Source organism: Salmo trutta, chromosome 26 (assembly GCF_901001165.1).
Source record: "Salmo trutta chromosome 26, fSalTru1.1, whole genome shotgun sequence".
NCBI classification, from domain to species: domain Eukaryota; kingdom Metazoa; phylum Chordata; class Actinopteri; order Salmoniformes; family Salmonidae; genus Salmo; species Salmo trutta.
The window spans coordinates 18,474,032-18,487,433 of record NC_042982.1 but is presented as its reverse complement, the minus strand read 5'-3'; the positions used below and the strand labels follow the sequence as shown (position 1 = coordinate 18,487,433).

The following is a 13,402-nucleotide window of genomic DNA, read 5'->3' as shown; positions in this document are numbered from 1 at the left end:
CTACACCTTTGCATTTAGCACATGTGACAAATACAATTCGATTCAATTTGAACTTCCTACTCCATTGGAAAACAGTGGATTACGTGGCACAGTACTAGTCTGACAGACATCACATAAAATGCTACTTTTATCAAAAACTACCGATTTCAGAACCCAAAGAAAAAATTGCATTTACACAGGACAAACATAGGTACAAGGAAAGTATTAACAAATTGACATTTTTACATGTATCAGCTGACAGTGACATGATGAAGTCGGAGGTGCACTCCACCCACACTGGTTTCCACAACTCCATTGTAGCCTACTTGTACATCGCATATGACCAGTTTTACACTGTTTACATCTCACTGGATTATATCAAGTAAAACTTTGGGATAATTCAGTAAGAACACTAGGCCTACTGTAAACTGACACATTTGGGTGGCCAGACACAGCGCAGATTTTACAGTACTGCTGTCAAAATGGAACATGGCACTGGCAGTTAGGGGGTTAACAGGGCATCTGGCTCAGTCATTAATGTATATATACACTAGATGACTAAGAGTGGGCACTGTGTTGAAGCCACCGTACCTCCATCTTGGCACTCCAATATTTTTGAAGGTATAGAAATGCATTTATTAATGTTAACATTAGTTTTTGCCACACACACAGACACCTTAATGCATGCTTTTAATTTATATAATGTTAGCTAAACATAAAAAAATGGAAATGTGAAATTAATGTAGGAGAATATAACACATTTCATCTGGTAAAAGAAGAAACAAAGAAAAAAAATGTGTTTTTTTGTTAGTTTTTCCCCCATCTTCTTTCAAATGCAAGAGAAATGCTACAATGTATTATTGCAGTTTAGGCACAATTTAGATTTTGGCCACTAGATGGCAGCAGTGTATGTGCATTGCTGTTCAAAATGTTGTATCAAGTCTGCCCAAATGTGCCTAATTGGTTTATTGATACATTTTCAAGTACATAACTGTGCACTCTCCTCAAACAATAGCATGGTATTCTTTCACTGTCATAGCTACTGTAAATTGGACAGTGCAGTTTGATTAACAAGAATTTAAGCTTTCTGTCCATATCAGATATGTCTATGTCCTGGGAAATGTTCTTGTTACTTACAACGTCATGCTGATCATATTAGCGCACGTTAGCTCAACCGTCCCGTGTGTGGGGGGTGGGGCGATCCAGTAGAGGTTAAAGTATAATTTCCAGAGATGACTAATATTACTGTTCCCACTACATCAACAAAAAATACTTAAATAAATGTCATTTTGTCCTTGAAACATTTAAAGATGCACAATGCAGAAATCACTCTGCCATTTCATGGTTGCTAAAATTCTAATAGTTCACCTAATTTTAGTTTATGTGACAAAACAAGCAAGTATAGTGTAGAAAATCTAAACCGCTGTGAAATATTTTTCCCATAACCTTCAATAATATATTTTCAGCTGTTTGAAGCTGTTGTACAAAACCAAAAGTAAAAGATTCAAAAATGTTACTTAATAATGGGATGCATAGAAATGACACACATAGAACAGATTTACCGCTTCTTAGACAATGAGAATGACAGATCTATAACACACATTTCTACGTGAATTTGGTGGGGTCGCCCAAAAAGTGACATAGTGCAGCTTTAATTGAACAACTGTATAATTCGATTATTTCTATGGGGGACTGCGCCTACTTGGGAATGCCAATATGGCCGACCGGTGGCTGCAAAGCCTCTCAATGGCCAACATTTTGTACACACGATACAAGGTTTATATACATCTTTAGGCAGGTAAAGTTGCGACATGCTTTTACGTCTCCTCTGACACCTCGGTCGTCACGAGTTAACACAGCCACAAGGTCATAATTATGGCTAAACCCCGCCCCTTTCTACAATTGATCTTCTTCAAATCTGATTTTAAACCTTAATCCTAACCTGAACTACACTGCTAACCTTATGCCTAACCCTGACCTTAAATGAAGACGAAAAAGCATATTATATACGTTTTGGAAATGTTGACTATGTGGCTGTAAAACCTGACTTTGTGGCTGAGTTATCTAGTGGAAACCTAACAGCACTGGTAGCAGACCAGTGGTAGTAGTCAACTCAACTCACACGTCTTATGTTGAAGTTTGATGAGGAAGGCGGCGTACTAACTCATGGATTGAATTGAATTGTAGTCTTTGGTGTTTGAAAATTGTTTTTACTCTTGGTGGAACGTTGCATATCGAGCAGGTAAGGTAGGCTACAGAATCCTCTTCCCTTACTTTCAATGTTATAACACATTAGTAGCTTAAAGAGAAAACCTGATCAAAATAGTGTATTCAGTTTTTCTGGTGGATGTATTATTTTGATTTGTAAATTCATACACGTATTTTATCATTAGGCTGCTTTCAATGTCTTTCGAATGAAGCATTTGTTGATATGTTGTCTCATTTGAGCACTTCAGCAACAATTGTCATGAGGCTTGTTCGGTGCTGGGCAATACAGTATAGGGAAGTAAGTTCTGCTGCATGCCTACCATGCAGTGTTAAAAGTTTACCGGTACCATTATTTCTTTACAGGAGGGATCAATCAAGGAAAAGGATTAAATCACCCTCTTCAATAACTGATTTTCAACACTAATCAAAGAACATTTCCGTGACACCTTGCAGGTACAAAATGGAGGTGATGATGAAGCAATAATGATGAGACCATGATCTGTTCCTGATCCTTGGTCCATCTAATTCCTTTCCACTAAAGATGGAGTCAGCAGTCACTCCACCACCTCCTCCTCCACCACCCCCCCTCGCCCCTCCTCCTCCACCAGCCTCCCTCGCCCCCCCCACCTCCTCCCCGTGGTCCCCCTCCCCCCCCTGGTCCCCCACCTCCCCCTGGTCCCCCTCCCCCCCCTGGTCCCCCGCCTCCCCCTGGCCCCCCTCCCCCTGGCCCCCCTCCCTCTGGCTTGGGCTTCGGGCTATCCAGAGGCCTCCAGCGCAGCGGCTCCAAGATGCGTAACTTCAACTGGGATGCAATCCCCAAACACGTGGTGGTGGGCAAACACAACATCTGGACGGAAGAGAAGACTCTAGGAGAGTATGAGCTGGACACTCAGAGGATTGAGGAGCTGTTCAGTCACAGCCAACATCAGGGACAGGGACAGGTACAGAAGGCTTTGAACAGACAGAGTCTCAGAGGCAAGCCAACCAACGGTCAGGGCACAGAAGTGGTGAGTTGACCTAACCTAGTGTACCAGGAAGCACTTCTCTAGTTTTATACTGGCAGCTGGAGTTGAATAGGATAAGTCAAGAGGTACCACAACAGCTGGAACCACGTCAGCTATTTTGCTCCTCGATCAGATACTGTATAAGTCTGCAAGGCATACATATCCTATCTGGTCCCAGCCAAGGCCTCTCCAATGTTATGCAAAATTCTGTCATTCTTTTCTTGCTCATGATTTCTCACCTGAGAGTTTGTTTTGAGCAGCTATACTTTCTGGGAGTAGACGAGAGACCGAAACAGTGTATTGAATATGAATATTTGTTCTGTTTATGACCAGAGATATTGGCTATGTTGACGTGTTCTTTAGACCCTAATTGATTTTCTTAGGGAGTGTGTGTAGTGGAGTTGTGGTGTACGTCATATCATCACAGGGTGATGTGTTGTTTTCCTACAGCCTTTCTGTTGTAACAGGCTCACTCAGGGAGTCACAGTGGCCAGGGTTAGGGTTACGGTTAAGGTGGCTAGGTGGAGGTTGGGAAATACATCAATTCCAGCAGCCCATGACTCTTGTTTATCTCCATGATGCTACTTTTTTGGGGGTCTGGGCCCTGGTCAAAAGTAGTGCACTATAAAGGGAGTAGGGTGCCATTTTGGAAGCAATCTCTCTATTGGTGTGGGTCTGGCATGATTCTATGTGCGCCTCACTGGGATCAAACTCAAGTACATCAGGAAGCAACGATGTATTAGTGAAAATGTTGTGTTCAAAACAAACCAATCAGTATGAGCAAAGCTTGTAGACGATCTACAATAATCTCTTTTTGTATGATTCATTATCATGCTGTAACTGGAAGGCTGTCGGTCCTTTCTGTCCACATACCTATCAAGTCTATAACATCATTTGAATGCCAACTGCCAGAGTGCTTGATTTAACTCAACTCTCAGAGAATAAATTGAGAATAAATATTTGCCCTCTGCAAGTAGCATTAGTTCACCATCATAGGCTATCTAATCTGATTTCTAGATAAGCATTAGTTCACCATCATAGACTATCTAATCTGATTTCTAGATAAACACTAGTTCACCATCATAGACTATATAATCTGATTTCTAGATAAGCATTAGTTCACCATCATAGACTATCTAATCGGATTTCTAGATAAGCACTAGTCCCCACACAACAAAGTGGTGAATAAGCAACACAATTCGACTAAATTAATGATCATCATTTTACTATGTATCCATTTCCCTTTTTCATGTGTGATATTGTGTGACTTATTGGAACTATGACATGTTCCTCTTAATGTTTCTCTGCTTATCAAACGTAGGATGTTTATGCAGCGGTGTTTCATCTAGTTATCCTTTGCTGTATGAACTGAAGGGTGGAGTCAATATAGCCTAACTATTCTTCATCAGTTTACCCAGGGAGAGTAAATTAACCACTAATATTTGCTAATTGTTGCCATACGGTTGATACGTTTATGTATTAGATACCTCTATAACAATGAACTGGGTTGTGTGTTCAGTTAAGATACAGTACTTCCCTTTCTGTAGGTGTCGGTTGGGATTTTACAGAACTGTTGTGAATCATTGTCCTGGTTTACAATGCTATTGTCATATTGACAAAGCTATTTTTGATCCTCTACTTGTTTGCTAGTGAAACCACCCTGCTATCACATTTAGGCAACCTTGGCAGTACAATAAAGGTCAAATGTGGAGCTATTGAAACTGGCCTTTAATCTCTTACCTGTCCCTGTTCCTAACTCAGTATAGAGGAGCAAGACTTAGGAATGTCACTATGTTGACAGCTGTTGCAATGGCTTATCATGGGCTCTCAAAAACAGGTCGATCAAACCAGTAAAACCTTAACCGTCGGAATCAGTTGTTTTTTGGGGAATGAGGATGTGTTTGTGATAAAGAAGAAGACTGTGTTTAAGGAAAACACTAGGCTCCTGATAAACTCAACGCCTGTTATTGACCTACTGATATCTTCACGTGTGTGTCTGTGTGAATGTGTGTGTTCTGGAATGACCAACTGATGTTGGTGCGTTTGTGTGTTCTATTTCTATTGACTAACTCATGTCTTCATGACTATGTGTCCCACCACCAGGTATCTATACTGAACTCCAAGAGGAGCATGAACGTTGGGATCTTCCTGAAACAGTTCAAGAGGTGTGTCAGAGAGAGGCAAAGATATACTGAATTCCAAATGGCACCCTATTCTCTAATTGTGCACTACTTTTGACCAGAGTCTGATCTAAAGTAGTGCACACTATAGGGAATAGGGTGCCATTTGGGACGTAATATAAACTGGAAGTGTGCTGAAGGTGTGGAGCTGTGGGTTTGTCAGAGCCACGTGTTTCAGGATAAAGATCACACAGTGGTTGAGTCTCAAATTGCACCATCTTGCTATAGTGCACTCCTTTTGACCCCATGGGGCTCTGGTCAAAAGTAGTCAACTATATAGGGAATAGGGTGTAATTTGGGACAGCAAGGCTTGGTAGTCCTGAGGCTAGGCTGCTTGACATTCCCAGCTCTGTGTTTCTGAGGTACAGCAGCCTGTTTCAACAGGTTGACTCGACATGATAACTACTGCAGGAACAGTGCAAACAGGTCATTCCACAGATTAACTATTGAAACAGGGCATTAATGTGTTTGGAAATGGTTTTCTCTGTAGGGCCACAGTATTACTGTGTTATATATTACAAAATTACTACATGCATTGGGCTACAGTGTCTAATTTTCTAAAGATTCTCGGAGTACAGAAAACTCAAAAAACAATAAGCATAACACAGTAAGACATAGAAGTATTATTATCCAAATGTTTTGTCATTACATTTATTTTTCATGTCCATTTATGGATGCACTTTTCTGTTTTCTGTTAAATGTATTTTTGTGTCAGGGGTTTTGTTCTTGTGCTTCTGAGGAAAGAAAACATAGTTCCAGTTCAGCTGTAGTAGGTGTATACAGTATGTGTAGCAGGTAAGGGCTTGTCTATGGTTGGTTAAGTGGAAAAATGCCGTAAGAGGGTGTTCAACCAATGAGGTAAGAAGGAGCTTTGGCTTCTTACCAGGCTTAAAGAAACATGGCAACGAGGAAATAAGCAACACATTTAGAGACCCAACCCTAGAACATGAGTAATTCTGGAAAATAACCACATTGTGTAGTTGGAGATGAATGAATCACAGCTATTCTCCTTGACTAGTCCCCTAGGAGAACCTATTGAATGAATCAGTCGATGACGTTTCCAAAGTCACGTTGATTATAATACTGTAACTGATCAGTGTCTGTGTCTCTCCCCAGGCCAGTGGGAGACATGATCAACGACATCAGTTCAGGAAACGGGCTGAAATTTGGGACAGGTAAACTGAAGGAGCTGTGTAAGCTGCTGCCAGAGAAAGAAGAGGTACAGTACTTCACACAGCCTTTCCCAGTAGGCAAGCATAGATCAGGCCGCTGTCGCTTTGACACCCGTGTTCTGCATAGAGCAAACTCCAGTTCGACCACCATTGGGTGAGCTGAGGTTTGCCGCCAGCTTGCCGCCATTGTTGATGCTAACTACCACAGCAAACTGATCATATTTAGCTTGAGAGACAGTTCTAACAGTGTTCTCCCAAGTTACAACCCTTACCGTAATGCTGTGTCTTACTAAGACCTGTTGTGTGTGTGCAGGTGAAACAGCTAGTTGGGTTTAAAGGGGACCAGTCAGCTCTTCCTGAAGCAGACCTGTTTATGGTGTTACTTATCAAGGTTCCCAGGTGAGTGAGTGTGTGTGTGTTGAACCATCTACAAACGTCTAATTCACAGTTTTGTACAGTCTTGTGTTTTCTGTGTCTTGAATGCCAGTTGTGTTCTAGAATGTGAATCATTATTCGTGCCCTTTCTTTTAGTTATGAGGAGCGCCTCAACAGTTTGGTTCTCAAAGAAGAGTTTTTCCCGCTCATGGATGAAATGAAACAATCCATCGCCACCATGATCACAGCTGGAAAAGGTAAAGTTTATGTCTGGATGTGATCTGGATCTTAATAAGGTAAATATGTATCTGTACTAAGCTCATCTGTCTCATCTGTCTCATCTGTCTCATCTGTCTCATCTGTCTCATCTGTCTCATCTGTCTCATCTGTCTGTCTGTCTGTCTGTCTGTCTGTCTGTCTGTCTGTCTGTCTGTCTGTCTCTCCAGAGCTGTTAGAGTGTGACGATCTACACTCTGTGATCCGCCTGGTGCTGAAGACGGGAAACTACATGAATGCTGTGAGTGGAAAACAATGATATCATAGATGATATTATATACTGTATACCTTTATCTATGGTGTAAACTAAGTTTTTGGCATCTGAAGCTTTGAGTAACCCCAAGAAAAATAACAACTCATTTTACAAGTTTTCAATAATCCTCAGGTTAATTTGTCAGCCTGTCTGACTGTCTCTCACTTGTCCTCTGTGTGTCTATAGGGTGGCTATGCTGGCAGTGCCATTGGCTTCAGGATGGCATCGCTACTGAAACTAGTGGACACAAGGGCCAACAAACCAGGCATGAACCTCATGCACTATGTAGTCATGGTAATTAGAACCCTTATTTAAAGCTCATCCTTTATCTAGAATCTTGTTTTTCTCCGATGCAGTAGTTGTTCATGTGTATGTCGATTGTAGCAAGCTCAGAAGGTTGATGTGGCCATGCTGAAATTCCCAGACAAACTCACACACATCGCTGATGCAGCAAGGTACAGAACACAATGTCTTACACACTTCAACAATATTTGCAATATTGCTGTTTGCCCCACAATAAGGCATTCTATTGTATTGATTGTGCTTTTCTGTATTGAGTGATTGATATTGGTGTTGTAGGATCCATAAGGAGGACATAGAGAGTGAGTTTCAGAGAGAGGTGAAGAAAGTAAAGGAGGCGAAGGAGGAGGCGCAGAAACAGGAGGAGCTATGGGCTCAGATGGAGGACTTTCTCAAGGTGAGGTAGCCTGCTTGTGTATTTTTCAGATCTTGTATCGCTACTTTCCCCTATACTGTATACCTACCTATGTAATGTTTCCAGGGCCACAAGTTTTGCCTGACCACTTTACCTGAACAGGAAAAACTCTGGGCCCTTTTTATAGCCTCAATAACCTCTGGTGGTGAATCTTCATCTCTAGGACCAGTGATGAGGTTATTGATGTTTGTGGTCCCCTGTAGTTTCAGAAATGTAGTCCGAGACCCTAATGGCACCCTTTATGTTTTTACGTATAGTGCACTACTTTTGACAAGGGCCCATAGGGTTTTATTCAAAAGTACTGCACTATATGGGGAATAGGGTGCCATTTGGGACATAGCCTTAGTTATTTATGTTCTGTGTGTGGTCCCCTGTAGGAAGCAGAGTGTCGTCTGGCTGAGACTGAGCTCTCTCTGCAGTCGCTGGGTTCAGTCAGTGACTCGGTGTCTGAGTACTTCTGTGAAGACCCCAGCAAGTTCAGACTGGATGAATGCTGCTCCATCTTCAACTCTTTCTGTGCAAAGTTCCTGAGGGCCATCCAGGTAAAAAAACGCTTTAGAAAGTAGTCTATATGCTCCTTTTACATACTGTTATTTATGCTCTCTGTATTACGGACTTTCATCTTGGCCCCCTTGGGAGCGTAGCTTTCCTTGTCATTCTTTTCTGTGTGAGGACTTTTGGTTGGCTTTTGTCTTCATCGAGTTACTCTTTTCTCTTTTGCCTTCCCTGCTTTCTTGGTGAAGTTCAGTGTTCACTGTCTCTGGCGTGTGTTATTGTGTTATTGTGTATTATTGTATCTGTGTGTAGGAGAACCGGGATCGTGAGGTGGCGGATATAAAGAGGAGAACCAGAGACAGACTGCTGAGTGATGCTAATGCTGCTAAACGCCGTTCCACCGCCACCTGCTCCATACGGGACAAGGACATGGAGGGTGTGGCCCTGGAGTCCGTACTACAGAAGTTAGACATACTTTAATTAATGAACATCACTCTTTTGAACTTTTCTTTTGAAATATAATCTGTTATTTTGCGATTTTCCTTTTGTATTGTATTTTGTGTTTTTCATTTTTTCTGTAAAAGTGTTTTGTGACATTCATGTTTACTTTGAATAAAGTTTGATTTGATTTGATTTAGGTTCCTGACCAATCATGTGTCCCAAAGGAGAAAAGGCAAGGGCACACCCTCCTGCACCAGTAGCAGCCTATCAAAGGTCCCCATTCAAGCAAACCTCCCCTCGGCAGAACAGGGAAACCAAGGTTCTGTTAAGGCCACAGAGGTGTGTAAGGAGAATGAGTGGAACTCGGCCAGAGACCTGACTGGGACCTCTCAGAGCGACCAGAAGGACCAGTCCCACAGCAAGAAGAACTGGAAAGAGAACATGGTTCCAAATCCAGAGGAGACACAGCAAAACCCTAAGAAACCAGAGCAGAACCACAGAGGTTCTAGTTCTGGTTCTACACAGCCAACCAGGAGAACCGGTAGCAGCAGCTCCTCCACAGGTAGACCCATCTCAGTGACGATGAAGGACAAGGAGGAAGAGGAGGAGGAGGGAAATGAGGAAGAAGCCCAGAAGTTGCGTGAAGTGTCCAGGAAGGTTCTGAGGTATCAGAGCAGCCGTGGTAGTCTTTCGTCTGGGGAGTACGGCCTGGAGCAGCAGAAGTCTCCTAATGCCACCAATAATAATAATAACACCTCCACAAGATCACCCAACGCTACGAACACTAATGCTATATCCTTCCCCATCTCCACCATCACCTCCACCTCCACCTCCCCTCACCAGGTGACCTTCCAAGAGGACAGACAGCGGCTGCTGGGGGATGCTTGTAGAGGCAGCGAGAGTCTGGCTAGATACCTCCTCAACCCTCACCTCTCCCCCAAGGGAATACTCACCCGCAGACACACCTTCACCCTCCTCCCAAAAGCCCCTCCTACTGAGGAAGAAGAGGAGGATGATCTGTTCACTTTTCCTACTACTCCTACTCTGGGGGTCATAGGGAGGATGAAGTCAGTAGACACTGGTCTGATGTCCCCGAAACACAGAGCCTCTGGAGAACCTAACCTCACCAAACTCCCTGGCCACTCTGAGAAGTCTTGTGTCCGAGACCTGGTGTCTAAGAGCCCCATGTCAAAACACAACGTCTTGACAACAAGTCTCAACATCCCCAGGGACTCTGAAAACAGAGGCTTGGTGGTACCCACCACCCCTCGCCACTGTGAGACATCTGGTGTCCAGCAGGACAAGGTGTCCAACAGCTTGTCAGCAGCAGAGAGACCTACACACGTAGAGCTAGGAGAGCTGAACCAGGACAAGAGCTCCTCTATAGTCAAGACAAAACCTCCCCCCTTACACCTAGAACTCAACCACAACCAGGATGAGGAGATAAAGGAGTTTTCTCCCACCCCTCTCCAGACACTCGTCTCCCAGAAACCCAAGCAGGCTGACCCTCCTCAGAGCCCCAAACACAATATGGATAACCCTGCTAAGAGCCCGAAGCCCAAACCTTCAGAGAGCAATGGATTCATGTCTTTCTTTAAACGCCTGAGAGAGAGGAGCAGGCCAATGTGAGGAATCTGGTGTCCAAGACCGGGTGTCCAAGAGTGTCAGCAGAGAGACCTACACACATAGAGCTGAACCAGGAGAAGTGGACAAAGGAGTCTGTCCTGGACAAGCCCTGAGCCCAAATCAGATGGCTATGGATTCATGTCTTTCTTTGAACAACTGGGAAAGAAGAGCAAGCCTTGCTAACAACAAGGATATAGACTCTAGAGGTGCCCTAGACTCGTGATTCATCTATTTATTCAGATCCAGACTACTCAGACTATTGAATATATTTATATCCATCCATTGATTTTATAAAGGTTTAATTCAAGGGAACTGTTGAAGTGGATTTGTAGTGGGAAATAATGATCTGTTGGGACTGGGAGAATGTGTCCAAAAGACAAATGTAACTTTATACCACTAGGTGGCAGAGTGCAACAACGCCACATGAAGCGTGCTGTTGGCCACCAACAAATCACTGTTTATTTGTTGTGCCACCTCATATTCCAACACAGAAGAGCATGACACTTATTGTAATATGTTTGCCAATGTCTTCAATAATAGTGATATATTTACATCAGTATTCTTCTGACTAAATAAAACCACTGTTGAGTGGAATGGACCCAATGTGATCTTTACCTTGGAAAATACTGGAACTATCTTTGCCATATACAGTACTATTAAATTATATTTGCCGGAGGATATACTTACAGAGCTGTAGAAATTACATTAAATTACAGGCGAGGGCCTGTAAAGAGAAATACACAGTATTAAGATCAAAGAATTTCATGGACAAATCTTTTTAATAATAAAAGTGTTTTGCATTACATTTATCACGTCATTTCAAATTTGTATTAAAGTGCTCCTCTTCTTAAAGTGTTCCTCTTCTTTTCCACATTTCATATGTATGTACTGTATTCTATTTTACTGTATTTTAGTCAATGCCACTCCGACATTGCTCGTCCTAATATTTATCTATTTCTTAATTCCATTATTTTACTTTTAGATGTGTGTGTATTGTTGTGAATTGTTAGATACTACTGCACTGTTGGAGCTAGGAACACAAGCATTTCGCTACACCCGCAATAACTGCTAAATATGTGTCTGGGACCAATAAAATTTGATTTGATTTTACAAACAACCAAACACTATTGTATTGCTCTTATTGGGGTCAGTGTTACAAAGACAGCCAGTCTCTTAGCCAGGCACAGCCAGCTGTATGGCAGGCAGCTCCATGGTGGGGAGGACGGCACTAATCCCAAACCAAGTTGTTGAGGTCTCAGTCTCAGAAATGAAGAGAGCCAGGCCATGGGCCCTTGTCAAAAGTACTATATAGGGAATAGGGTGCCATTTGGGATGCAACCCAAGCTACCAGCACCTGGTGGCATAGCACAATGGAGGGAGAGAGCCATGGACCCATCAAGTACTCCCCAAACTGCTTCAGTGTGTGGCCCCCAGCACCCCAGCCTCCACCTGCCTCCCCAAGGATGTACCCCCTGCACTCCAGCCAGCCTGCCGCTCTGCCAGTCCCAGGGACCACCCTGCCTCTCCTGGCAGCCGGGGCCTCAGCATGAAGCCCCAGAATGTACACCATGCATCCCCCTCTGCACCATGTGCCCCCCCCTCCCCCTGCCTACTCATGCACCCCAGTCTGCCATTCTACCAGGCACAGGGGCCCCCTGCCTACCCCCAGCTAGGCCAGGCAGGCCTGATCCCAGGGGGTGGGTGAGGGATTAACTTTTTGTGTTGCAGAGATCTCTGGGAGAGAGGAGTGAATGTGGCACTGTTTGTGACTTGAGTCGTGATGTATTATTTTGATAAACCTTTGTGATGATCCTCATGAAAAAACACCAAACGATACTAAAAACCACTATATTAAATCTTTAGCTTTCCAGAAAGACATTATATATTGAAAGCTGTTCTGCTCTAAATCCTGCGCTTGATAAGCATACAAATAGACAGACAGATGCGTGGATAAGAGCTTCCATTATGTAAAATTAGGACAGTTATTGCTTGAACATTATATGCTTGCATTCTAAATGGGATCCTATTTCCTATATAGTGTACTACTTTTGACCAGAGGTAGTACACTATATAGGAAATAGGGTGCCATTTGGGACACAGACGTTATGTATGTGTAGAGGTAGTCTGTCTCTGTTATCTACTGTACAGTCTGGTTTCTGCTATCTGTGGCTGCTGCTGAGTCTGCCTGTCTGTCTGGCTGCCATCTGGGCTGGATGCAGTCTCCATAGCAACCCCATCTCTTACAATGCAACCCTGACAGGACCGTCTATGCCCACCCCCACAGCTCCTTCACCCCCTCCAAACCTGTGTCAGCATAAACACAACACCTCCTATTGCCACCATGTACATTATCTCCCTCCTCTCTCTCTCTTTGACTCCCTCTCTATCTTTCTATCTCCTCCACCTAGATGCACCAGTTTTCTAAACCCATTAAAGAAGAACTTTATGGCTGTGGAGGAGAACAAAAGAATCATGAGGATCACAAAGCCTTTGTTGTTGAAACACTAGAGATGATCCTGGACTGAGTCCCAAATGGCACTCTTTCCCTTAATAGGGCATCACTATATAGTGAGCTACAGTACTTACCCTATGGGCCCTGGTCAGAAGTAGTGCACCATATAGGGAACAGGGTGCCATATGGGACGCCACCTCTGGTCTTATTGGGTGTGTATATTACG

At 43.2% G+C, this 13,402-nt stretch overlaps 1 protein-coding gene and 1 long non-coding RNA gene across 2 annotated transcripts; both read left to right on the top strand.

The window, feature by feature from the left end:
• The first annotated feature begins 1,875 nt into the window (after positions 1–1,875).
• On the top strand, positions 1,876–2,722 carry LOC115163969 (uncharacterized). The gene is made up of 2 exons (XR_003869849.1): positions 1,876–2,221; positions 2,551–2,722. It is a non-coding gene; the product is annotated as an uncharacterized LOC115163969 (long non-coding RNA).
• A 183-nt stretch (positions 2,723–2,905) lies between these two features.
• On the top strand, positions 2,906–11,576 carry LOC115163318 (inverted formin-2). Its single transcript, XM_029715099.1, has 12 exons — positions 2,906–3,194; positions 5,295–5,356; positions 6,488–6,590; positions 6,857–6,942; positions 7,075–7,175; positions 7,365–7,435; positions 7,634–7,741; positions 7,832–7,902; positions 8,027–8,144; positions 8,540–8,704; positions 8,970–9,121; positions 9,296–11,576. The coding sequence occupies exons 1-12, from the start codon at positions 2,976–2,978 to the stop codon at positions 10,725–10,727; spliced, it is 2,688 nt and encodes an 895-aa protein (XP_029570959.1). The 5' UTR covers positions 2,906–2,975; the 3' UTR covers positions 10,728–11,576.
• Positions 11,577–13,402: the final 1,826 nt, after the last annotated feature.

Coding starts and splice junctions, on each gene's coding strand:
- LOC115163318 (XM_029715099.1), top strand. CDS start 2,976: ATGCGTAACTTCAACTGGGATGCAATCCCCAAACACGTGGTGGTGGGC. Junction 7,903..8,026: donor CACATCGCTGATGCAGCAAG/GTACAGAACACA, acceptor TTGGTGTTGTAG/GATCCATAAGGAGGACATAG. Junction 9,122..9,295: donor CTGGAGTCCGTACTACAGAA/GTTAGACATACT, acceptor GATTTGATTTAG/GTTCCTGACCAATCATGTGT.